Genomic DNA, 26,656 nt, shown 5'->3' on the forward strand with positions numbered 1-26,656 from the left:
CTATCTCAAAAACCCATCACGAAAAAGGGTTGGTGGAGTGGCTCAAGTGATATAGCGCCTGCCTAGCAAGTGTGAGACCCTGAGTTCAAACCCCAGTACTGCCAAAAAGAAAAAGAAAAAAAAGTAAATAGATTAAAAAAATACATATATTGTGACTGGATTTTCCATTGCTCCTCCTTCCTTATGACCTGTATGGAATTTATCACACACTCTATGTTCCCTCCCCACTCCAAGTGTTACATGCAATTTTTTTTTTCTGTACTGGGGTTTGAACTCAGAGCCTTCACCTTGAGCCACTTCACCAGCCCTTTTTTGTGAAGGGTTTCTTTGAGGTAGGGTCTCACGGAATGATTTTCCTGGCTGACTTCAAACTGCAATCCTTCAGATCTCTGCCTCCTGAATACCTAGGATTACAGGCGTGAGCCACCGGTGCCTGGCATGATTTTTATTTTATTAATTGTGAATTTATAATTCTAAGTACTGTCTGCTGCCTTGGTTTCCCCACACCTGCACCTCAAAGTGTATTAACATCCCTTCCTTCCCCCACTGTCTTCCCCTACTTCCATGTATTCCTTCTATACTTTTTTAAATATTTGTTTATTTATTGGTAGGACTGGGATTTGAACTCAGGGCTTCCCACTTGCAAAGCAGGCACTCTAACACTTAAGCCACACCTGCAGTCCATTTTGCTCTGGTTATTTTGGAGATGGAGTCTCTCAAAGTGTTTGCTTGAGATGGCCTTGAACCCTGATCCTCCCAATCCCAGCCTCCCAAAGTAGCTAGGATTACAGATGTGAGTCACCCACAACTGGCTTTATTATTATTATTATTATTTTATTTTTTGTGGTGCTGGGGACAGACCAGGGCCTGATGCATGCTAGACATATGCGCTACCTCAGAAGCCACATTGTCCCCAGCCCTGTCTGCTATGTTATTATTTTTACATTATCACCATGTGTTTCTGGAGTTATAATAAGTCTTCGGTGCTTTGTCCATAGGTAGAGTCTGAGTGTGAAAATAAAGAGCGTGTGTAATATTGAGAGTACATGAATAGTAATCGCTGTGGATCCACAGTGAAGATCCATAATGAAGATACAATTTCATCCACTAAACCAGTTAGGTAACATTAAATAGTTCTCTCAACACTGATTTGAGACAGGAAAAGTTCTTGTTTTCTCCTATTTCAACAAGGATTTCATTGAACAAAACATTTAGGTTTTCCCAGACTGCTGTTTGTCAAACTGTGACAATATGACCCCAAATCCCTGACTCACCATGGGAACCAGATCAATCAACATTTTGCTATATTCAGTTTATTAAACCATCAGTCATGGACCCCCTGGTGCTTCCTGGGCTGCTTAGGCCTGTCTGTCACACTTCTCTTCCTCCTTTGTTGGATTCCATTTTGGTTTTGCTGGAGTAAATCCCTAGGTACCCTTTGGAGAAAGGGTGTTTGGTATATATTTTGAATCCTTGCATATTTGAATCCTTGTATATTTCTTTCTACCTTCATGTTAGAGTAGACGACAGTTTCTAGGCCCAGAATGACTGGTTCAAAATTCACAGTCCTCTGTAGTTTGGAGGTCTGTTTCCATCACCTATAAGGGCAGAGGGGTGTTGTCATGCCCAAGAGGGGCAGACGAATGAGTTTCATTCTTTCCCATACTTTACACTCTCTTTAGTTCTGGGAATTCTTTTATATTCAGTCCATAATTAACCTTTGCCACATACAGGACTGGCCTTTGCCCTGGCTCCTGGTTGGTAATCTTAAATCCCTGGAATGTCCAGCCTGATTACACGATCTTTGTTTGGCTGGCACTTTCAGCCACACCAAGTAGTTTATGCTGTGATTTTTATGGTGGGGGCATTTGGGCCAAATCAGCCTGGCTTCTGCTGGTCAGCCTCGCCTGTGTTTGATCCTGATCCAAAACCCTGGCCCACCCAGGCCCAGGATGGCAGACCTTGTGCATTTCATCACTTACTGTCTTTGGGAGAAGTCAGCATTGCTGGTGGCACTTCCACCTGGAGGGGACCACAGAAAAAGCCAGTGCTTTCCTGGACAAGTTGGACTTTCACAACTCTTTCCTGGGCTGATTTTAGTTTCTTTCTTTCTTTTTTTGAACAGTACTAGGATTATATGACATCAGGGCTTCATGCTTGCTAGGCAGGCACTCTATTGACTCTAGTTCATTATTTTTTTTGGTGGGGGGGTACTGGGGTTTGAACTTGGGGACTACATCTTGAGCTACTCCACAAGCCCCCCCCCCCTTTTTGTGAAGTGTTTTTTTGAGATTGGGTCTCAAGCACTATTTACCCTGGCTGGCTTTGAACCTCAATCCTCCTGATCTCTGCATCCTGAGTAGCTAGGATTACAGACGTGAGCCCTGGCGCCAGGCCTCCAGTCCATTTTGCTCTGGTAATTTTAGAGATGGGGTCTCGTCAACTCTGTGCCCAAGCTGGCCTTGAACCTTGATCCCAGCCTCCATGGTTGATTTTCATCTGTATCCTGTCCTTGTAATAAACCTCAACCGTGAACGTAACAGACTGAGATGAGTCCATCTAGAAATCCTTGAACCTGATGGTGGTCTTGGGGACCCTGATCTTTGAATCTGTATGTATTTTCTCTTGTTTTCTTTCTTCTTTCCTCCCTCCCTTGCTTTTTCTTTTTTTTCTTTTTTCTTTTGACTGGTTCTCACTACCTAGCCCAGTCTGGCCTGTGATTCACAATCCTCTTGTCTCAGCCTGCCAAGTGCTGGGATTACAGATGTAAAGCACTATTCCTGACACTTAATAATTTCTAAAAGACAAGCACACACTTGGTGACCAGGACTCCTAGGAACAGCCAGTTTTCACTGGAAAGCCCACGCCCTGGGTGTGCCAGACAGAGCTTCTGGTAGTTGAGTGCAAAGCGCAAATGAAGTGTGTGAAGTCACTCCAGGGTCCTCTGGGAGGGGCCCTCCTGGCTTGACTTCTTGTCAGGGTCAAGATGAAAGGCTGGGCCCTGGTCAGGCTCCTTGCCTCTCCCTGAAAGAAGGCACTAGTGCCACCACGAAAAGGCATGCAGTGCTCCTCTGCCCCAGCCTTCAGGCAAGCTGACTGTGAATTTCTGAATCGGTTTGTAAATCTGCACATGGACACACACACGCACACACATACGAGCCAGGTTCAGAAAGCCAAAGGCCACATGTGTTCCCTCACATGTGGAATACAGACCCAACACAAAGACAAGCACTGTTATAAAAACAGGTCATGCTGGGGGAGGTCACATACGAGAAGAGGAGGGTAAAAGAGAGAGGTAAGAAGGTGAATATGGTTGATGTACTTTCTGTACAAGGATGAGTAGAGAATTTTTAAACCTGTTGAAATCACCGTAAGAAGGGATCAAAGGTGCAGAAGAGAAAAATAGAGGGGATGAACCAATTTGGGTTGTAATACATAAGTACATGAAAATGTCAAAAAGAAACTCCTTGTATAAAAAAAGATGTGTGTGTTTTCTTTTTTTTCCAAAACAGAGAACAGGCAAGCAAAACAGGTCCTGCCTGGGGGTTGGCACCAATGGGAGGGGGAGAACATAAGGAAAGGGTGTAGGGGGGTGGATATGGTGGAATATTATGTACTCATGTATGAAAATGGAAAAATGAGACATGTTGAAACTGTTCCAGGAATGGGGAAGGGAAGATAAAGTAGAATGATGGAGGGGGTGAATTCAACTATGATATATTATAAGAACTTTTATAACTGTCACAATGTACCCCAGCGTAACAATAACAAAAATAAAGTAGGAGAATTTCAGGATGAAGACAGACTTCTATTCCCATTAGCACTGGGAAAACAGAACCAGCCAGGTGCTGGTGGCTCATGCCTGTCATCCTAGCTACTCAGGAGGCAGAGATCAGGAGGATATTGGTTTGAAGCCAGCCTGGGCAAATAGCTCCTGAGACCCTATCTTGAAAAAATCATCTCAAAAAAGGACTGGTGGAGTGGTTTGAGGTGTAGGCCCTGAGATCAAGCTCCAGTACTGAAAAAATAAATAAAAAAGAAAAAAAAATACTCAACACAAAACAGGGCTGGCAGAGTGGTTCAAGTGGTAGAGCTCCTGCCTAGGAAGTGTGAGGCCCTGAGTTCAAAGTCCAGCACTACCCCACCAAAAAAACATAAAAAAAGAAAGAAAAACAGAGCCAAAACAAAACCGACAGAACCATGAGCCTTCCCAGGGAGCCATGAATCCCGCCTTCTCGCTGTTAGGTTAGTACATAAATCTTGACTTGCAGTGCAGTCTTCCTGGCCTGCTTTTGTGATGAATCTTGTCATTTCTCCTTGAGTCTGGGATGGTCACTTAATTTGAGGCCTCCTTACATCCAACCACCATTGAGAGTTAAGTTGGCATAGTGCAAGTTTTCTCCTCCCAATACAATCTGTGATCCCTCTTTTTATGTCTTTTTAATTATGCCAGCAGTGTTTTGCAGTGCACTGGGAGTAAGTCCTACCTATGTGCCGTGCAGCTTTTAACTATGTGCTAGTTGATTTGATCTTTTTTTTTAGTGATACTAGGGTTTGATGTTAGATATTTTTTATACCATTTTGGTGGTATTATTTAAAAATGTCGTCTCCTGCTTATGTCTTGAAGGTACTGAAGATAGGAATAAATTGATTTTGGAACACTGACCTTGTATTCAGTGACCTGGATAATTTAATTTTCTTTATAGCCTTATAGTCTTTGTAGCTTGTAGCGTTCAAAAAAAATGTTTTTTCTTTTAATTTTTTTTTTTTTTGTGGTACTGGGGCTTAAACTCAGGGCCTACACTTTGAGCCACTCCACCAGCCCTTTTTGGTGAAGGGTTTTTTGAGATAGGGTCTCTAGAACTATTTGCCCATGCTGGCTTCAAATCTCAATTCACTTGATCTCTGCCTGGTAAGTAGCTAGGATTACAGGTGTGAGCCACCGGCACCGGCATTTTTATTTTTTATTTTTTTTGTTAGCATTGGAGTTTGAACTCAGGACCTTGTGCTGAGGCACTCTACCACTTGAGCCACAAGTGGCTTGGCTGGGGTTTTTTGTTTGTTTGACTTTTGTTTTTTTGTGGTACCAGGGGTTGAAGTCAGGGCCTCACTCTGGCTAGGCTGGCCCCCTGGTTTAGTTATTTTTTGAGACTGGGTCTGGCATTTTTGCCCTGGGTTGGCCTCCAACCAAGATCCTCCCAATCTCTGCCTCATGAGCGCTGGTATTACAGGTATGCGGTGCCACGCCCAGCTGTTTGCAGATTCTTTTAATTGCCCATTTCAGTTGAGGTCATTGCACAATTCTGAAAATACACTAAAAACCACCGCCTGTATGCTTCCAATGGGTGAATTGTTTAAGTGTCATATCTCAGTGAAGCTATTTTCAAAGCAAACACGCTGATGACTGTAAGGGAGGTTGGAAAGGGAGGCGGGCAGAAGTCTCCAACCCTGCCAGCCAGGTTCAGGCTGAGCTCTGGTGGCCCTGCCAGGTGCAGGAGGGAGAAAGGACAGGTGGCAGCTCTGTGACAGGTGGCCCTAGGGGAGCTGCCACACCTGGGGGAGGGAAGGTCATCATCATCTCCACAGCTCCAAAAATTCAGAGACTGTAAACTGTAGGGACCATCCCCCAGCGCGACTCTGGCTAGAGAAAAATAGTTTAAAAAAAAAACAAACAGGAAATCTTCGCAGAGCTCCCCAGGGCCTATCTCATCTCCCCAGTCTCATCTTGTCCCATTCCTGCCCCTCCCCAGCTACTCTGGCCACATCCTGTGGTCACAGGGCCTTTGCACACATCGTGCCTTTGTGTTAGAACCACCTCCCCCTCCCATCCCAGTGCTTCAGCTGCTGCTTCCCGGAGAATGCTTTAGAAGTGGACCTTCACCCCACCAAGGGTGACAATTGCCCCTCCAGGGCTCCATGTGAGTTACTGTGATAGGATGAGATATAAGCGTAGCGAATTTCAACCATAGTACCTGGGTTGTAACTCCATCCCAAAGGCAGGCCATAAAAAGTCCAAATCCTCTTCCCTGAGGCGGGTCGTAGGAACTCATCTTCCTCCCCCTCTAGCTGGCTGCACAGAAACTGTCTGACCTGCCTTTGGGCATAGTAGGTCATAGGACCCTCTTCACCCTGGAAGGGTCCTGTCCCCTGCCCCGGAGGGAGGCATGTTGCACAGAGAGGCCCAGAAGAATCTGAACCAACAGGTCTTGCTGCCCCTCCTCCCCAAGTCTCTGAGGCCTCCTGTGGTTACAGAGCTCTCCGTGTGCTAATTGCTAGGGGGTGGGGGAACAAGGTAGCTTCTTATCTCTACACACAATCATGCTCAAAGATGGATAAGGGCAGGGGTGGGTGGCTCACATTTTATAATTCAACTACTCAGAAGGCAGAGATCAGAGGATCCAAGTTTGAGGCCAGCTCAGGCAAAAAGTTAGCAGCACCCCATCTCAAAGGATAAGCTGGGTGTGGTGGTAAGTGTCTGTGATCTCAGCTATGTGGGAAGTGTAGGCATAGTGGGGAGGACCTATGCCTGGCCTGGGCATAAACCCTACCTAAAGCCAGGTGCAGGTGGCTCACGCCTGTAATCCTAATCAGGAGGCAGAGGTCAGGAGGATCGTGGTTGGAGGCCAGCCCCGGGAAATAGTTCCTGAGACCCTATCTCGAAAATACCTAACGCAAATTGGGCCGGCAGAGAGGCTCAAGTGGTACAGCACCTGCCTAGCAACTGTGAGGCCCTTAGTTCAAACCCCAGTACCTCAAAAAAACAAAACAAAGCAAAAAATACTACCTGAGAAACAACTAAAACACCTGCAGGGTGCCAGTGGCTCACACCTATAATCCGAGCTACTCAGGAGGCTGAGATCAGGAAGATCAAGATTTGAAGCCAGTCCTGGGCAAAGAGCTCTTGAGACCCTATTTTGAAAGTACCGAACACCCTAAAATAAGGACTGGCAGAGTGGCTCAAGTGGTAGAACACCTGCCTAGCAAGCGTGAAGCCTTGAGTTCAAACCCCAGTACAACAAGCATAGAAAAAAAAAATGAAAAAAAGTAATGATGGATACAAGACACTTTGTGGGGTAATGTCACTGTGCACACATGTGCACATCTATGAACACATCTGTACTGTTAAATAAAATGACAGGAGACTACCAAAATGTAGTCGCTTATGCCAAATGCCACATCCTCAAAGCAAGGCTTTTTAACAAGGAGGTAGGCAGGTAGAAAGCCAATCTGACCAGTTTTTCTGGAAAACAGGAATTCCAGACTACCTGAGTCAGTGTCAGGATCCCTCTGCTTCAGCCCCACCGGAAGGCAGCGTGAGGTAACCTGAGGTTTCACAACCACCTTCTTCCTGCTGTTGTCCCCAGCCTGCAGAAGCACTGCCCAGTGGAAGCTCTCATTCTGTTTCATAGGGTGGTGACTACCCCATTCATTCAGTTAAGGACAATGTGACAATGTGATCTGTGATTAAATGGGCTGTGATTTTGTCTTTTGGTATTCCAATGCATAATTCTCTCTCTCTCTCTCTCTCTCTCTCTCTCTCTCTCTCTCTCTCTCTCTCCACACACACACAACACACACACACACTTAGGGTCTGCAGCTCAACTAAAAGCTAAAGTTAATACTGCCAGGCGCTGGTGGCTCACACCTGTAATCCTAGCTACTCAGGAGGCAGAGATCAGGAGGATTGCAGTTCGAAGCCAGACCCGGCAAATAGTTCACAAGACCCTATCTTGAAAAACCCATCACAAAACAGGGCTGGAGGAGTGGTTCAAGGTGTAGGGCCCAAGTTCAAACCCTGGTACTGCAAAAAAAAAAAAAAAAAAGACATAATAGGGGCTGGTGGAGTGGCTTAAGTGGTAGAGCACCTGCATAGCAAGCGTGAGGCCTTGAGTTCAAACCCCAGCACCACCAAAACCAAACAAACAAGCCCAGCTAACCCTCACCCTCTCTGGCTAGTGGCTTGTGGGGTTATAGATGTCTGTTTTGTGCCATTTTCTGTTCTTCATTGTTTGCCAGGTTTTCTGCAGAGAGCCTGCTGTCCTTGACATAATTGGAAAATAATGTCAGGGAAACAAGGAAATGATCCGGATGCAATTGCCTTCTGTCTTTCCCCCCTCACATTTCAGTGGGCTTCATACAAAGTTCACATCCATAGCCCCAGGCGGGGGTGGGGGGTGGGGGGGGAGGGGTGGCCGGGGGGAACCTGATCCCCATCCTACCATGCGCTTCTGCTGTTGTGCTGCAGGTTCCAGGGCTGTCACTTGGGAGCATAGCCCCTTCTCCCTTTTATCTCTAGTTTGTGTCTGTGAGAGACCCTGGGTTCAATCCCCTAGCATGAAGAAGAAAGAGGAGCAGGGGGAGGAGGAAGATGAATCATTCAATATGAAAAATTGTAGAGGAGACAGGGCTCTGACAATCTGGGAAAAATAAACTTCCTGTCAGTGAGACAGGAAGTAGTAAACTTAAGATTCCTCTTGTGACATGTCTGTCACGCCATCTCACAGAAAACCATGAGAAGCTGGGAAAATCCATGCCATTCGGTGGGTATGGTGGGGAGTGCCTGTAATCCTGGCAGTGGCAAGTAGATCTCGGTCCCAGGCTGGTCCAGGCAGAAGCAGGAGACCCTATCTGAAACTTAAGTAAAAACAAAATAGCTGGGAACATAGCTCAAGTGGAGGCCCTGAGTTCAATCACCAGGAATGCAAATAAGTAAACGGTGGACAAAAACTGCTGTGGTCTCGGCACAGGAGGGAACTGATGGCTGACCAGGATGAAGGAGGGTGTCCTCCAGGGAACAGATAATACTGCTGACTTCCCTCCGCGAGGAGGGAAGGAGGGGCCTTCCACACACTGAGATGGCGCCCCAAGCATTTGGAAATTAAATACAGCCATCCCAACCTCAGACTCTTGAAAATCAACAGGGCATGGTGGTGCACGTCAGTAATCCCAGCACTTGGGAAGCTGAGGCGGGAGGCTAGCAAGTTCCAGGCCAGCCTAGGCTGCATGGAGACACCCTGCCTCTAAAACCCACTACCCTCAGTGAATGACTTAAACACTGTGAAGACCTGAACAACCTGAGAAGGGCGAGTTGAAGGTATAAGCCCTTGTTAAGTGAGGACCGAGAAAACAAATGCCTGAAAGGAACAGAGACTCAGAGATCAGATTGCTTTAAATGAAAAACTTCAGCCAGACAGAAAAGACCAGAACCAGGTATTAAAGGGTCAGTGAAGAGACAGAGGCTGGGGGAGTGGCTCAAGTGGTAGAGCGACTGCCAAGCGCAAGGCCCTGAGTTCAAACCCTGGTATTGCTCAAAAAAAAAAAACCAAGACGAATATCCAAAGAAAGGCTGAAAAGACGCTCAACCTATAAAGAACCAGGAAATGCACGTGCCGCCACCGTGCGCCACTCTGATTTGAAAAATCTTAAGTGACCATGCAGTGATGGGTGGGGAAAAAAGATGAAAAAGAAAAAATATTTTTTCCTTGGAGTGACTGAGGTTTGAAGTCAGGGCCTCAGTACTGGCAAAAGAAGCGCTGTACGGCTTGAGCCACATCTCAAATTCATTTTGCTGGCCTCAAACTTCAATCCTCCCAAACTCAGCCTCCCAAGTAGCTAGGATTACAAGTATGAGCCTCCAGTGTCTGGAAGGAAAGAGAAAAATCTTAAAGTTGTATAGCAGGCACAGACAGTTGTATAGCAGTTCTGTCATTTTGAGGCACTTTAAGATTTTAATTTTTGTTATTATTTTTTAAGCTCGCTCTTGGGAGGTGAAGGCAGGAAGATCCCGAGTTGGAGGCCGGCCTGGGCTGCACAGTGAGACCGTGTCTCACCAAACCAAAAGCGAACAAAGTGAGCAAAGTCAGATCTCATCTCTCTCCCCTGACCAGCCCCAGAGGCTCCTGCCTAACCCTGGGTAAAGTCTCCACTGTGGCTGAGGCCCCAGCATGCAATGGTCTTTCTTTGTGAAATAGAATAACATAGAAAATAATAGAACATTGGGCATGGCAAAGGCAATTGCTGCTTAGTGAACACTTCTTATTCTAATAAGATTTATGAGACATAATGCGTGGTATTAACACATATTCCATTCTGATAGTCCACACGTATGCAACACCTACAGTGAATTTTCTGGGGTTTTTTGGCGGAACTGGGGTTTGAAGTGAGGGCTTTTCACTTGCTAGCTACTGGTCCACATACAGTGAGTTTTATGGGGTTCTTTTTTTTTTTTTCAGTACTGGGGTTTGAACTCAGGGCCTACACCTTAAGCCACCCCACCAGCCCTTTTTGTGTTGTTTTTTTTTTTGAGATAGGGTCTGACCAAACTATTTGCCTGGGCTGGCTTTGAACCATGATCCCCCTGATCTCTACCTCCTGAGTAACTAGGATCACAGGCGTGAGGCACTGGTTCTGGTTATGGTGTCTTGTTTTTGTGGGGTTTTTTTTTTTTTTTTTGTGGGACTGGGGTTTGAGCTCAGGGCTTTGAGCTTGCAAAGCAGGCACTCTACCAATTGAGCCACGTCTCCAGCCCTTCTTTTTTTCTATAATATTTGTTTTGTTGCCCAGACTGGCCTTGAACTCCTGGGCTCAAAGTGATCCTCCTGCCTAAGTCTCCAGGGTTGCTCAGACTACAGCTCTGGGCACTGTGCGCAGCCCAAATTCTATGTTTACAATAATGTATATACACAAAATGCACACACTTTTCTTCATGAAATGGAATACAATAAAATGAAATATCAGCCAGGTGCCATGGCTCACGCCTGTAATCCTAGGTACTCAGGAGGCTGAGCTCAGAGTATTGCTGTTCAAAGCCAGCCCAGGCAAATAGTTCGTGAGACCCCATCTCAAAAAACCCATCACTAAAAAGGGCTGGTGGAGTGGCTCAAGGTGAAGGCCCTGAGTTCAAGCCCCAGAACAGAAAAAAACAAAACAGGAAATATCGTCCTGCACTTCAAGGGTCATTAGTTTGTGCAATTTTTGTTCCAATGATATGCAGATATACACACACGTACGATATACAATACCGTGTTAAATATTCTATAAGATACATACATTTCATTATATACTATGTCATCCCACGCATGAATTATACATTTTAATACATAAGTGGGGGGACTGTGAATTATTTTATGAATATGTTTATGAGGGATTACATAAACCCCCTTTTTTTTTGGTGGGACTGGGGTTTGAACTCAGGGCTTCGCACTTGCAAAGCAGGCGCTCTACAACTTGAACCACACCTCCACTCCATTTTGCTCCGGTTATTTTGGAGATGGGGTCTCTTGAGAATTATTTCCTTGGGCTGGCTTTGAACCTTGATCCTCCCGATTTCTGCCTTCCAAGTAACTAGGAAGACAGGCATGACCCACCAGCTCCTTATTGTGGCTACTGCCGTAGACTGGGATGTAGATTGTGACGGAGGCTTGGGAGCTCTAGTGGGCAGTGAGGGAAACTGAACTACCTGGAGGACAGCCAGACGGCTATTTTCGACTTTGAGTTGTGAATATGAAACTCTACTTCTGTGGTACAAAAGCATCCATAGAAAATGCAAAATATGAGCAAGCACAGCTGTTTCAATAAATCTTTACTTATAAAGACATGGGCTACCCCTGCCCTATTCTGATAGCCAGACCTTTTTTTTTTTTTTTTCCATTAAACCCAAGGCCTTGCATATACGAGGCAAGTGCTCTATACTGGATGGAGTCATACCTCCAGCGCTTTAGTTTGTGTTTTGGTTTTTAGACAGGTTCTTACTAACTTTGTCCTGGCCAGCTGTCTCAAATTTGAAATCCTACCTCCACCCTCAGGGTAGCTGGGATTACAGGAATGCACCACCATGCCTAGCTCAGAACCTTTTGTTGTTACAGGAAAATCACTTTTCTTTTTCCCTGCAGCTGCCTTCAGGGAGCGTCTCAATTTTCCTCTCCTTCCTGACCACTTGCTCTCCATCAACCCAGGGTTGTTCCTGCACTAGAACGTCACAGTCACTTGTTCCTGGCTGATCGCAGCTGCTGGCATGAGGCCAGCACACAGTAATTGCTCAGTGGGTGTCTCCAACAGATGAAGTCCACTCTGTCCTCTGGACTGGCTTCTCTCCGCTTGTCCATGGCGCTCCCCTGTGGCCGGTCCAGGGGTGGCTGGAGCTCCTGTGAAATCCACTTCCTCCTGGTGGCTCTTCAAACCTGACAAAGAAACCAACACAGGAACAACAGTGCCTGCCAGGACATGGGAGGGGCAGAGCTGAGGGCACGGTTTGAGGTTCTGTGAGCGGAAATGAATGACTTTCTGTTGTTCACACCCTGAGGTCTTCAGTCACTCAGGAGGGGAGGAGGCTGGGTTCAGCCCAGCCCCTTCTTCCCAAAGAACTACGGGTGCAACTGCCCCCCATTTTGCTGTGAGTGCCATGAGGGTGGGTTGGGGCTGTCCCTGTCATAGCTGTGACTCTAGCTGGGCACAGAACGGGGTGGGGCACAGCAGGCAACTCAGCGCAACTTTCTCCAGTGACAGAATAGATGGACACTTTCTCTAAGGTTACCGTGGACTTCTTAAATATGAAAAAAATGAATTTATCAGCTTGGACAACAGGTTTCATTTATGAATTTATTCTAAGCCCTCTCCCCACATCCCAAAATATACATTGCTGTAGCTGGCAGGAAACCAGAGCGACAAGCCGCTCGCTGGCTTCTGTACACTTCCTGCCGCAACTCCCATGGGGTGACACACCAGTCAACGACAGGCCACCTGTGGGGACACGCAGCCGCATTTGAACGCTCCCCCAGGATCCAAGAGCTCAGACCTAGGCTGCCTGTTCCCTGCCTGTGTGACCTGCACCAGGTGACTTCCCTTTCTGTGCCTGTTCCTTACCAATCAGAGAAGACGATGTTGTGGCACTTGCACAGTGCCAGTCCCGACCCAGAGCAGTGAGCTTGGGCTACTGTGACAATGACTGACCTAGCCAGAGCTCAGTGCACTTGACCTGCTGTGGCAATGACTTGTGTACGGAGATGGGTCCCAGCCACGTCAGTGCCAGAGTAACACAGCAGGGGTAACCATGGAGACCAGGCATTGAGCCTCTCCCTGGCTGTCCCTCTTTCACTGTGGGGACATGTGGCAGTATCTGTCCCTTGCCTTCTTCCTCCACGGTTTCACCTACTTAGGCCACTGTCAATTTTAAGGTCCCTCCCTCAGGATGCCCCCTCAGCTCCGTCTACCCCAGCTTCTCCCCTTCTTCCGGAAGGAAGGAAGCCCAGCTTCTTGCTTTTCTACTTGGGGAGGTTGAGTCCAGGTCATCTTCACTCCTTGGGAAGGGATGTAGGGTCGGGGGAGTCCTGGCCCTTCTGCCTCCACCCCATGGAAATGACCCGAGTGGAATGAACCTCCCTGTTCACAACAGGCGGAGACCTCAGGGGATGCAGTCCCCACTTCCGACGCAGGGCCTCCAGGCAGCGACCTTCCTTCCCCTCACTTTCCTCTTCTATCTGCAGCCAGGCCATCTGGGCCCTCTCCTTCTCTTTCCCCCAAACCCTCCCACTTCACCACCCTGGCAGCTGTCCTAGCTGTCCCTCTGGGTTGTGGTACCTTGGCCAAGTTCCTTTGCCTCCCCTGGGCCTCAGTTTCCCAACGTGGGAAAGAGCTCCCTTCCCTCCAGGGCCCTCCCAGATGTCTTAACTTTAATGAGCTGGAGACACACTGTGGAGGTCCACGTTTGTGGTTGTCCTTCAGATGCCACCCTCACCCCACACAGCCAAAAGGCAGCCTGCTAGGCCACATGCCTCCCCAGCTTCTGTGCTGGGCCTGGAGAGTGAGCCCGGAAGTGAAGGAGGTCACTGGGCTGCTCCTCCAGGCCAGGAGGGGAAGGGCAGGGTCCCTGCATACTCTTGGGGTGGGGAGGTGTAATGGGCTGAATGGTGGCTCCCCAAAAGACACGTCCCCGTCCTAACCTCTGGAACATGGTGGTGTGTCCCTATTTTAAAAAAAGATTCTTTGCAGTTGTAATTATGTGAAGGATCCTCAGATCATCCTGGATTTAGGGTGGGCCCTACATTCAGTGAACAGCTGTCCCTGTAGGATACAGAAGGCCACATGAAGGTGGACGCCTGGAATCACCAGAAGCTGAAAGGTGGACTCCGACCTTCAGAACTGTGCGGGAACTCATTGCAGCTGTGTGAACAATCACACTCCTTCACAGCAACGTGTGATGGCGACCGCTGCCCTAGGAATTAATGAAGCGAAGACCAACAGGCTTTGTCCCCTGCAACGCAGGGCCTCGGGGCTGCAGAGGCAGGAGGGTCCTGCCACACCTGGGAGTCCCCCAGAGCCAGAATACACAGATGGAGGGACATGGGAAATGGGTGTGCGACCTAATCCATGGGCCAGCGGGCCCTGAGAAATGCCACTAAAGAGGCCCCTGGAGAAAGTGGGAATTCATGAGCCACCCAGCCCAGAGAAATGGGACTGGATTCGCCCCTGGGGGAATCAAATTTCCACCATGATAGCGGTCTGGGGACATTGCCAGAGGTGCCCCTGCACAGCCGGGGACAGTCTCAGGGGAAATGACATGACTCGGTGATCAACTGCAGGAGATGCCAGCTGCAGCGGATCTGAGGCGAGGGGGAGAAAAAAGCCACCGCGAGGCACGGTTCCTCACCGTGGCCTGTACCGACGGCCAGAAGGAAGGGGGCGTTCCTCCGCTGGCTGGGCCACGGGAAAGGCACAGGTAACTGATCAAGTACCTGGGCTGCACGCATTCGATTGGCTCAAGCCCAGGTTCCACTTTTGCTTTTGCCAGAAGAGGGTGGCGAGGCCTGCTGACCAAGACCTTGTAGGTCGGCGGGTTTGAGGTGGGGGGTGAGCGCTGGGGATGGTGACGCCAAGTTACGAGCTGGAGGGGCTCTGTCCGATCGCTCCACCGGCTGGGTGGTCCCAGAGGCAGGCAGCCATGGACTTGTCAGTAAGGGGTGACCTAATGCCAGGTTGCATCAACATCCCAGATCCCAGTGGCTTCCGCTGGGCCACGGCAGGAGGGGTGTTTCGGGGAGAAGGCCACGCTGGGGCACACATGGCCGCCTCCTAGTTCTTGGACGAAGGCGCCGCCGGGCAGGCGGCGAGCCGGGCGCGCAGGTCCCGCAGCTCGGCGCGCAGCTCGTCCAGGGCGCCCTGCTGCGGGGTCGCCTGCGCCTGCAGCGCCTCGAGCGCCAGCGCCAGGCGGCCCACCTCGTCCTGCAGCGCGTCCCAGGCGGCGCGCTGCTCCTCCTCCTTGTGGCGCTGCTGCGTCTGGTGGCGCCAGTACTCCAGCACCAGGCAGCCTCCGCCCACGATGAAGATGGTGGCCTCGCCCAGCAGCTCGGCGCCCAGCTCGGCGGCCGCCTCCTCGTTCAGCGGCTTGATGGCGGTGCCACGGAAGCCCATGATGCGCATCTTGGTCCGCATCTCCACCCAGTGGTACACTGCGGGGGAGAGAGGGGTCAGCGCACTCCCAAGCGGCCTGGGGGGGTCGCTTTCTACCCGCGCCCGGCCCCACCGGGTCAGGAGAAGCCCCCCTGCACGGGGAGGTCCTCCGATGGGAGGCCGCGGGGAACGCCAGGTGTGCAAAAAGGTTCAAGGCCAAGCCCTTAGCTCCCTCCTCCCAAGTCACCGCGCAGGCCAGTCGGGATGTCCTCCTCCGCTGGCACTGTCAACCCACCCTCTTCCCAAGAGACCGGCTCCTTCCTTATTTTCTCTAAATGCAGAGTTGGGGCGGGGGCGGCGGGGACCTCCTGACTCCCAGGGAGGCAGAGCTGAGTGTGGGAGTGGGCGCCGAGTGCGTCTGCAAGTGTGCTGGCTCCAGACCTGGGTTTCACCAGCCGTGAAGGGGGTGTGAGTTTTGGAGCTCAGGGTGGAGAGGTGCAATAGAAAAAAACAACTCCTTCCCTGTCCAGCTGGCCTTCACCAGCAAGATTCTCGGCACCTGAGGTGCCATTTCAGCCAATGTGGAACTGACATGACCCTCACTTGCTCCGTTGTAATTATTCAACCAAGGGTACAGGAGACAACAGGGCTGAGGCCTGGCCAGCTTCTTTGGAGATGCACTTCTTTTTATATTATTATTATTACTGACATCGGTCCTGTTATGGCTGCCTAAACTGGTCTCAAGCGATCCTCCTGCCTCTGCCTCCTCAGTAGCTGGGACTACAGACATGCACCACCGCGCCAGGCTTTCATGAAAACGTGTAGCACAGGAATGTTTAAGTTAACTGTGCTGGCTTCTGCAGGCACCCCTGGGAGGGTGCCTCAGTGTGTCAGTGCAGACCCAGCTTGGGGACTTGGGCTGAGCAGATCTAGCCTGCACACATGGGATGGGCCACCTGCCAGATTCTGAAATCAAGACACCAGAAAGGAAAGCTGGCAGTGATGCAAGGACTTGACTGTGGACCCCTATGTTCCTTTCATCGTCTTCCCTCTTCTAACAACTGCAGTCTCCTTGAATGAGCAGTGAGCCCACGATGGAAGGCCTGTCAATACTTAGACCAGAAAGGAATGCCAAAAATGTTACACCAATATCTCCATGTTTAGGTAATAACAAATCCGCCGTAGGTCCGTTATCCATGTGTAAACTGCAAAAATAGGCACTCGGCGAGATGACTGACAGGTGACAGGTGACCATGTATGCTAGTAAAAGTTCAAGCTGGAATCCTCCAGCGCAGAGGACAATGGCCGTCATGTACAGACTCCGCTCTCATCTCATGAGGGTCAGGGGTGCTCCCCTTTCCCTTTCTAGTTCTCCCTGCTTCCTTCCGCTTTGCTAAATAAATCTTTGATGGCATTCTGCTTTGTGAATTTCCTTTTTAGGGAACCCCTCAATTGGAGGGGATAGGTAAACAGTGTGATAGGACTTACGATTAAATGTACCAGCCCAAACCCCTCTCCTACCTTTTTTTTTGGCAGCACTGAGGTTTGAACTCAGGGCCTCATATACGGCTAGGCAGGTACTCTACCACTTGAGCCACTCCACCAGCCCTTTTTTGTGATGGGGTTTTTCAAGATAGGGTCTCTCAAACTGTTTGTCTGGGCTGCCTTTGAACCTCAATCCTCCTGATCTCTGCCTCCTCAGTAGTTAGGATTATAGGCTTGAACCATCGACACCCACCTGACTTTCTTTTTTCTTTTTACTTTTTGAGAGGGTCTTGCTCTGAAGTTCACATTAGCCTGGAATTCAGTAAGTAATCCAGGGTAGCCTTGAACTCTTGATCCTCATGTCTCAGTCTCCAGAATGCTGGGAATACAGGCGTGTACCACCATATCTGGTGTCAATGTCAACTGCAGATATTTTGATATGTCTGGGGTTTGAGCTCAGTGCCTGCCCTTGGTAGGCAGGTGCTCTACCATGTGAGCCACGCCCCCAACCCTTTTTGCTTCAGTGATTTTTCAGATAGTGTCTCATGATTTGTTGCAGGGTCAGCCTCAGAACCTCTGCCTCCTAAATAGCTGGGATTTTAACTGTGTACCACCATGCCTGGCCATCAGTTTTTTGCTTTTTGAGACTGGGTCTTGATATGCAGCCCTAGTCTTGACATCCTCCTGTTTCAGGCACACAGTTGCTGAGATTACAGGCATGTATCACCACGTCCAGCTCAGGATTAATAATTCCACTGAGTTTTCCAATCCATGAATAGGGTAATGCCTCACCATTTATATGGGAGTTCTTTAGTTTCTCTCAGCAGTATTTAGTGGTTTTCAGGGTAGCATTTTTACAGATTTTTTTTTAAATCAAATTTATCCTTAGATATTGAAGGTTTTTTTTTTGTGGTACTGAGGATTGTACCATGGCCTTGAACATGCTAGGCAAGCACTCTAGCAGTTGAGTTGTGTCTCCAGCCCTTTCTTTTTGTTTGTTTGTTTTTGAGACAGGGTCTTGCTAACTTTGTGCAAGCTGACCTCAAACTCATGATCCTCCTGCCTCTGCTTCCTCAGTAGCTGGGATTACAAGTGTGCACCATCACGCCTGTGATTGAGGTGTTTCAATGGTACTGTGAATAATATTTTAAAATTTACTTACTAATTCTCTGCTGGTGGCATATATAAATACAATTAATTTCTATACATTGATATTATATCCAGTAACTTTGCTAAAATCATTTAATTTTATTAGCTTGTTTTTGTATTCTTTTGTTTATGTGTACAGTCATGTCATTAGTCAATAACCAGTTTCCTTTCTTTTCCAGTCTCCCTGCTTTTTTTCATGGGCAGGCTGTAAACTTCATCAACTGGTTTTCCTGTGGTATGTGGCTTTTCTCCTTTATACAGCTCCTCTGCTGAACCACACTGCTCCACCTTCAAATGCCAAACCAACCTCCACGTCTCAGAATAAAATCCACTTGGAATAAAGCCACTGGGTCATGATATATTACCCTATATTTTGCTAGATATTATTTGCTAATACTTTTGTGTAGGATGTTGGAATCCATTTTTTCTAAAATTTTCCTTTCTTTTTTTTTTTGGTATGATACTGGGGTTTGAATTTAGGGTGTACACCTTCAGCCACTCCACCAGCCCTCTTTTTTTTGTAATGGGATTACAGGTGTGAGCCAATGGCACCTGGCAATTTCCCTTTCTTGTAATGACTCTGCGTAAGGTGTTTTCTGTTGTTTTTGTTTTTTGGCGGTACTAGGGTTTGAACTCAGGACCTTGTATTTGTTAGGCAGGCGTTCTACCGTTTGAACCACAGTCACAGCCCTTTTTTTTTTGTGGTACTAGGGTTTGAACTCAGGGCCTACACCTTGATTCACTCCACCAGCCCTATTTTTGTGAAGGGTTTTTCAAAATAGGGTCTCTCGAACTATTTGCCCGGGCTGGCTTCCAACCATGATCCTCCTGATCTCTGCCTCCCGAGTAGCTAGGAGTACAGGAGTGAACCACCGGCGCCCAGTCCCCGGTCCATTTTTGCTTCAGTGATTTTTCAGATAGGATCTGGCATTTTAGCTAGGGCTAGCCTCAGACTGAAATCCGACCTATGGCCTCTTTCACAGCTGGGATAATAGGTGCCACCACACCAGCTTATTTGTTGGGGGGGGGAGGCTCACTATTTTTTCTTATCTGTATTTTTAAATTCTGCCTACAATGAATATGGATTCTTCTATTTTTAAACATACAAAATACTAATTGCATCTCTTTGGACTCAAAGTTCCAATTCTAGGAATTTGGGGAAAGATTCAGCCACGGGAGGAAGTGTCCTGTCGCCTGTGCCTGCTCCATTTCAGAGGGAGCTTCCTTCAGTCTCCAGGCCAGGGACTCACTCTGCACTCAGTCATCTGTGGGTGCCCTGAGGGGCAGAGACACAGGACTGGAGGGACACATGAAAGGGTCATGGATTATGTGGGGCCAGAGGAGCGGTTACTTTTCTCGTCACTGTGCCAACTAAGGGGCTGGGGCGTGGCTCAAGTGGTAGAGCAACTGCCTAGCAAACACGGAGTCCTGAGTTCAACCCCAGTACTGCCCCTCCCACCCAAGGGAGAAAAAAAAGAAAGAAAGAAAATCTTAAAATGAGGAAGGTAGGATTTATTTTGGCCTACTGCTTGCGGAGTTTTGGTTTATTCTGGTGGGGAGGACAAGGCAGAGCTGAGCAGCCCACATCACAGCAGGTTTTCTCCCACCGCCCCCCCTCTTTATTTCCATGGTACTAGGGGTGGATCAGGGCTTGGCACTTTCAAGGCCTCGCTTGGCCGGCTCTCTAAGGCTGAGCCACACCTCCAGTCCCCTTTTACTCCAGGGGCCCCCAGCCTATGGGATGGTGGCACCCACATTCAGCAGGTCTTCTCCCTCAGTTAATCCTCTCTGGAAACACCCTCAGGACACCCAAAGGTGCACCTTAGTATTCTCCTAGGTGCCTCTCAATCCAATCAAGTTGATAATCAAGATTAGCCATCACTGGAGTGTAAGTGGCATATGACCTGACTTAGTGACCCACAGGTTTTGTGGCCAAGTGGCCAGGTCACTTTGGCAAATCTGCGCAGGGTTGCCAGGCTCCTGGGGTATCTAGGAAGTAGCTACAGTGGAACGTGCAGGAAGCTTTGCTGAGGCACAGTGGGTATGTGCCAGCCAGGAACCCGTGCGGACAGCGGCTCTGCCAGCAGCCAGGGTAACGAGGCTCTGGGACCCGTCCAACTGGAGGACCAGGGTTCTCATCGGGATTCCCCAACACAGTTCCTAAACCAGGACCCATACCCAGCACCCACTGTCAACCCCGCAGACATCCCATGCTTCCCACACTTCCCCTGCAGCAAGAATCCCAGAGTGAGCACGGAGCTGAGGTGGTGGGATGGCTGGGATCTTGTGAGGGGAGACATAAGGAGAACTCATCTTTTAAAATACGAGGTCTGTGACTGCCAGCTGCAAAGTCAATTTGGTGTATCATGACCAGTATTTCTGTAAAGCAAATATTTAAATATAAATAACTACATATATGTAAGAACATATATATATATATATATATATATATATATATATATATATATACACTGTGTAAGTCCATTTGTACAGAATTCTAGAAAATGCAAACTTATCCCCAGAGGATCAGCAGAGGCCTGGGGTGGGGGGCGTGGGGAGGTGGTGACCCAGACGACAAGGGTCACAAGGATACTTCACAGGGCTGGGGTGGGGCTCAGTGATGAAGTGCCTGCCTAGCATGTCCAAGCACCCCCAGCATGGAAAAAAATTACACAATTGAACTCCTGACCTGATGCGCAGTTTATCACTCATCAGCTATAGCTCAACAAAGCCAGAGAGAATAAAAATAAGAGAATGAAACAGGACTAAGGCAGCCAGGGAGGAAGATGAGTGGGTGTGAGGTGAAGGATGGTGTCGGTGTCTCAGGGACAAGGAGCAGCCCCCAGCAAGGAGATAAAGGCTGAACTATACAGCCTTTATATACGAGGGGTCCCCAAGGTGCCCCCAGGCTACCTGCAGGTGATCCTAGGGGAGGTTTGGAGAATGGCGGCATGGCTCTGAACCCCGAGGAGGATGAGTGGATCTGCTGCGCGCTGGGGTACCCCTCCCATGGCAGCTTCCAGAGCTGCTGTGCACCCAACACGTGACTTCCATGTCATCCCCAAGGACAGCACCAAGTCAGGGTATAGGACTTGGTGACGGACGGACAACCAGAAGAAGGTCTAGGCCTTGGGAGGGCATGGTCCCCTGGCTCCGATGCGCCCCTGCCTGAAGTCTTGTGCTTTGAGGACCAGTGGCCCCTTGTTCCCAAGAACCTAAGTTACGCAGCCCCGTTCTCACGGGATGGCCTGCGTGCATTCACCTCGTATTTCTGGGCTTTGCAGGAGCTTCAGGTGTGGGTGGGGAAAGATGAAGGTGCAGGAAGATGACCCCTGACCTGACGTCTGCAGCTCTTCCTGAGGGTCTGTCTCGTAGCAGACATACCTTTCCTTTTCTTAGTAAGGGACCACCAGCTCTGAAGCACCCTCAAATGATACAGAGCCTCTCGTAATGTCTTCTCCTGTACTGTACTGCTGTCCTCCTGAGTCACAGGCCATGCCTTTGGTCTCCTAGCACCTCAGAGGTCACAGGCCCGAGAGAGGACACCCACAGTCATGTTCACAGCTGAGTAGGTAAAGACCCAACCACCCAAAGAAGATGGTTCCCAGCGTGGGCACACAAAGTAACACCACACCTGGCCTTGTCCTGTGACACGGATCTAAGAGATCCTTCCTGCCCCCAGCTCTGCAGCATAAAGCCAGCCCAACCAGGCCCCCAATTCCTACTCCAGCGGGTTCTCCTGGTGAGAGTGGGTGGGGACATGGGGATTTTTCCAAGGGTCCTGTCACCAACTTCGTGGTTGCCATGGCTTCTCGGCCCACAAATGGCATTTAGTCGATGGTCCGAGTGGACAACTAGGAGGCAGTGGCCTTCTCGGGGTGGGTTCTGTGGTGTCAGCCCTGAGGCCCAGCTGAAAGCCAGTTCCTGCGGCCTTTCTGGTGACTGTGTAGGCCCTGGTGCTGTACTGAATAAATTGCTTTCTGCCTAGTTTACTTCTACAATGTGATAAAAATAAGACAGGTGGGTGGATGGAGGGATGGACCAATGGTCAGAACTGCATAAGGCAGATATAGTGTGGGAGAACACACATAGTAGGCACTCAAGTGTTCAAATAAAATGTTTTCACTACTGTGTTTGCTTTTTGTTTTGTTTTGTTTTGTTTTTGGCAGTACTGGGGTTTGAACTCAGGGCCTACACCTTGAGCCACTCCACCAGTCCTTTTCTGGGGTTTTTTTTGAGATAGGATTTCTTGAACTAGTTTGCCTGGGCTGACTTCGAACCTTGATCCTCCTGATCTCTGTCTCCTGAATTATAGGCATGAGCCACCGGCACACAGCTTGTTTGAATTCTTCATAATAAAATGTTGAGCAGGGCCAGGTAAGGTGGTACACACCTATAATCCCAGCTACTTGGGAGGTAGAGGTAGGTGGATCAGAGGCCATACAGAACAAAGTTAGCAGGGGAACCTATCTAAAAACCATTAAAAGCAAAGGGGCTCTGGGAGTGGCTCAAGTGGTACAGTCCATGCTTAGCAACCTGGAGGGCCTGACTTCAGCCCCTGGTACTGCCAAAGGGAAAAAAAAAAACTTCTGAGAAAATGCCTTTTTTCCTTCCCGAGGATGCAGCGCACCTCAGAAATGAGAGGGCTTCCCATGGCTGGCTGGGGAAAGTGCCCCCAATACAGCAGGCAGCTTCAACACAGCTGGCCATCTCTTCAGGAAGTGAGGCAAAACAGGGGTAGGTTAGGAAAGGGCTCAATGGGACCCAGGAGTCACTAGGTCTGTCTCTGAGTCCCTTGGTGAGGCCAGGATGGTGGCAGGAAGCACTGCTGGGGGCCCCTCATGCAGCAGAACCTGTGGGGGCTCAGCAAAGGGTGGGGAGTCCCCACAATGCTCCCTCTCTTGAACAGTTCCCTTCTTTACAAAATGGTTCAACATTAACCTCTCCCCTCAGGGTCCCGGGATCCAGCATGGCTGTCTGTAGCTCTCCCTAGGGGAGCCACTATTCATCTTACCCTTCGGCTCAGGCTGGAACCACCCAGTCTCCACACAGAAAGTGCTCATCGGGATGGGGTAAAGAGGACACAAAAGCACTGGGCTGGGACCTGGCAGCCATCCCCAAAGGCTCCTCTTTTCTCCTGTGCATGTCCAGGCCATGGCTTAAGGAAGGGCCCTGCCTGGACACAGCTCTAACCTCTACTTCCTTGGTAGACCCAGTTCTGTCACCAGAACAACTATTACAAAACCCAGGGAGCTGGACATGGTCAGGCACTGCTGTAATCCCAGCACTCGGGAGGCAGCAAGAGGGTCCCAAGTTCAAGGCCAGCCTGGGCTACATAGCTAGACACTGTCTAGAAAAACCAGACCCAAACCAAACAACACCACAAAGAAAACATGAAGAAAGAGCAGCTGGGGGTACAGCCCACACAAAGCCCTGCTTTGATCCCTAGCACTGCAAAATTAAATGTATAAAACACCACAATAACTGTGGCGCACAAGATCTATGGATGAATACTGTAACTATTGGGCAAAACGAGCCAATTATACAGTCTCAAGGGTCTTCCCCAAACAGTCATTAATTACAAAGAGAAAGACAGGAACTTTACAGCAGGCAGATCCAGCAGGTACCACCCCAGCCAACTGACCAAGGTCAACATTCCCAGTCACAAGGCCTACTGACAGCAAGAGTCCCCGGTATGGTGTCCTCTATCATTTCTCTGGTATTCCTGCCAAAGATGCAGAATCTCTTCCCAAGCACGAGAACACCTCAGGGAAGCTCAAGTTCACGGAGGCTCTACAATATAACTGACCAGTACTCATCAAAGGGCCAAGGTCAGCTAGGAACTGGTAGCTACGCCTGTAATCTCAGCTACTCAGGAGGAAGAAATCAGGAGGATCGTGGTTTGAAGCCAGCCTAGGCACACAGTTCTTGAGAGAGTATCTCACAAAAACCCATCAAAATAAAGGGCTGGTGGAGTGGCTCAAGTGGGAGAGCACCTGCCTAGTAAGCTCCAGGCCTGAGCTCAAAGCGCAGTGCCGCCAAACAAACAAAACCCAGGAAATCCCTAGTGGAAGCAGACCAGTCACTTCCAGTCGATCTCCCAAAGCCCCAGATTTCCATCAGCAGGTGACTAAGGAGTAAGGAAGCTGGCTTCAGTGTCATGGAGAGTCCTCCCTGGGACTAATCCCATGAAATGGAGTCAGGTGGCTGTGCTTTCTGCTCCTGACCATGGAAAAGGAGGGGAGGGGAGCAGTATATACCAGAATTTGCTTGAAATGCATCATTTGGTTTGTTTTCAGTTTCTGGAAAATACACAAGATAACATGGTTGCCTATGCTAGGGGACGGAGGCAAGACAGGATAAGGTGACGAGGACATTAGAAAATATATGAAAAACAAAGCCAGGCTCAGGAGCTGAGACAGAACAAAGAACCGAGGCTGCAAATGACTAGAAGGGCAAGAAACTGAATCAACTGTTCCAGAATGATCAGGCCCGTACCAGTTTCATCGCTTTCTTCTCCTTTAGATGTTCAATGAGCTACTGGGTGCCAGGAGAGATCAGGTCCGGGAACACAAAGTGTCTGCTTTTTCTTATCCCACGTCAGGAAGAACGCCTAAAAATGATCATGAGGAAGGCCACCCAGACCCTCTGTCTCCAGGCTTGAGTGACAGGATCAAACAGGACAGCTGGAGTGCTGGTGGAGTGGCTTGAGTGGTAGAGCACCTGCCTGGCAAGTGCAAAGCCCTGAGTTCAAACCCCAGTACCGCCAAAACCCAAAACAAACAAACAAAAACCCCGGGTAATTGGGAAGTAGCTAGGTAACCATCTACCCACGAGACCAGCTCTGAACTAGACACCCCAAGCACAGTTAAAGGACATTACCCTGGGATGAAGCCCGCCCTCCGCTCTTGCCATCTGACAGCTTGTTGGCGTGGAGCAGCTGGAACCACATGGGAAAACTCTGTCGTTTCCTCTTTTTAAAAAAAAAAAAAAATTTGTGGCAGCACTGTGGTTTGAACTTAGGGTTTTGCACTTGCTAGGCAAATTCCACCACTTGAGCCACACCTCCAGCCCTTTTGCTCTGGTTATTTTAGAGATAGGTTCTTGATTTTTGCTCAGGCTGGCCTGGACTGTGAGCCTCTTATTTTATACTTCCTGTAGGAGGTGGGATGACAGGCGTGCACCACCACACCCGGCTATTGGTTGAGATAGGGTCTTGCTAATTTTTGCCTGGGCTGGTCTCAAACCGTTATCCTCCTAATCTCCACTGCCCAAATGGCTAGGATTACAGGTGTGAGCCACTGGTGCCTGGCTTGTTTGTTTGGTTTTTTTTATATAGGGTCTCACTATGTAGCTCAAGTTAGCATTGAACTTGCTATGGTTCCCAGGCTGGCCTGGAACTCCCCATCCTCCTTCCTGTGCCCCCAGAGTACTGGAATTACAGGTACGCACCACCATGCCTGCTCCTGTGCACTGTAGATCTATTCTTTGCATTGTACAGACACTGTACCTCAATAAAGAATACGCATCCAGAAAGTCAAACATTACTGACTGAATGTCAGTGGAGGAGCTGGGGCCGGGGGGACTTGACTTCCTATCCTGTGGTGCCTTGCTTTTCTCTCTGGCGTATTTCCTCTCTGGTAACGCTAAGATGATCTGTCAACTCCCTAACGAGAGGCTTGAGATCATTTGTGGAGGCAACAGGTGGCATACTGCAGTTGATGAGTTACCATCGTGGAAAACACAGCTTCCAGCCAGCCCATGCCCTGTGTGCCCTTCCCGGGATGTGTTCCATTCAGTTTAAAGCTGGCCCTGAAGCTGGGCATGGTGGTGCATGCCTACAACTGCGGCGCTCAGGAGGCAGAGGCAAGAGGGTCATGAGTTCAAGGCCAGCCTGGGCTACATAACAGACCCTGTCTCAGAATAGCAGCCACAAACTTGCCCTACGGGCACCACAGTGTGAACGGAATTGTGGTGGCTTCACTGCAGGGCAGCAGCTTCCTCCAGCAAATGTGGCCAATCCGTCCGTATCTGCGTCCATCCCAAGATGGGAGTGACACAAAGGGCACCTGTCACCAACTGCTTCTGCCTGCCAGGCACCTTTCGGCCCAAGGGCTTTAGGAGTACTCCACCCCCCAGCCACCCCGGGACTGCTTGAGGCATGGGGGTGGGAGCCAGGTCCCCCGCAGGAAGCCCCGGGAGGAAGGAGCTCCCTGTGCTCCGGTACCAGCACCCTCCTATGTGACTGACCCAGGGCAGGGAGTTCTGTCTGCTTTGCTGACTGGCATCATTCCTCCTAGGACAGTTCCTGCCTAGCACACAGCAGACACTAATTACACATGTGTTGAGTGAGTGATGGATACGAGCTCCTAAAAAACCGCAGCACATCACACCCCAGAGAACAAGCCCCATCTCTACTCTCTCCACCCAGACCTAGAAAGACCAGTTTGACTTAGTACACAGAGTTAGAAAACAGCTAACTGAGAGGCTAAGACCTTAGTGTGTTCTGGAGGTGGTGGTCCTGGGTTCAAGTCCTGACTCTGTTACTTCTTTGCTTTGTGGCCTCAGGCAAGATTCAGAGCTCAGCACTTCCAGTTCCTTTATTGCAAAACGGACATTTTAAGCCTTGGCTTGTGGG

At 49.2% G+C, this 26,656-nt stretch overlaps 1 protein-coding gene across 2 annotated transcripts in view; it reads right to left on the reverse strand.

Moving 5' to 3' along the window:
• Opa3 (outer mitochondrial membrane lipid metabolism regulator OPA3) overlaps positions 1-26,656 on the reverse strand; it is a 44,912-nt gene that overhangs the window by 3,202 nt on the left and 15,054 nt on the right. Inside the window, exon 2 of one of the 2 annotated variants that reach the window (XM_020172953.2) lies at positions 12,584-15,443. The exons of the other annotated variant lie outside the window; for it this stretch is intronic. Coding sequence (XP_020028542.2) covers positions 15,067-15,443 — 377 coding nt within the window. The 3' untranslated portion in view covers positions 12,584-15,066. Of the gene's footprint in view, positions 1-12,583; positions 15,444-26,656 lie in introns of those variants that run through there. 2 annotated transcript variants of the gene reach the window in all.

The sequence above is a fragment of the Castor canadensis genome, chromosome 16, assembly GCF_047511655.1.
Source record: "Castor canadensis chromosome 16, mCasCan1.hap1v2, whole genome shotgun sequence".
Classification (NCBI taxonomy): Eukaryota; Metazoa; Chordata; class Mammalia; order Rodentia; family Castoridae; genus Castor; species Castor canadensis.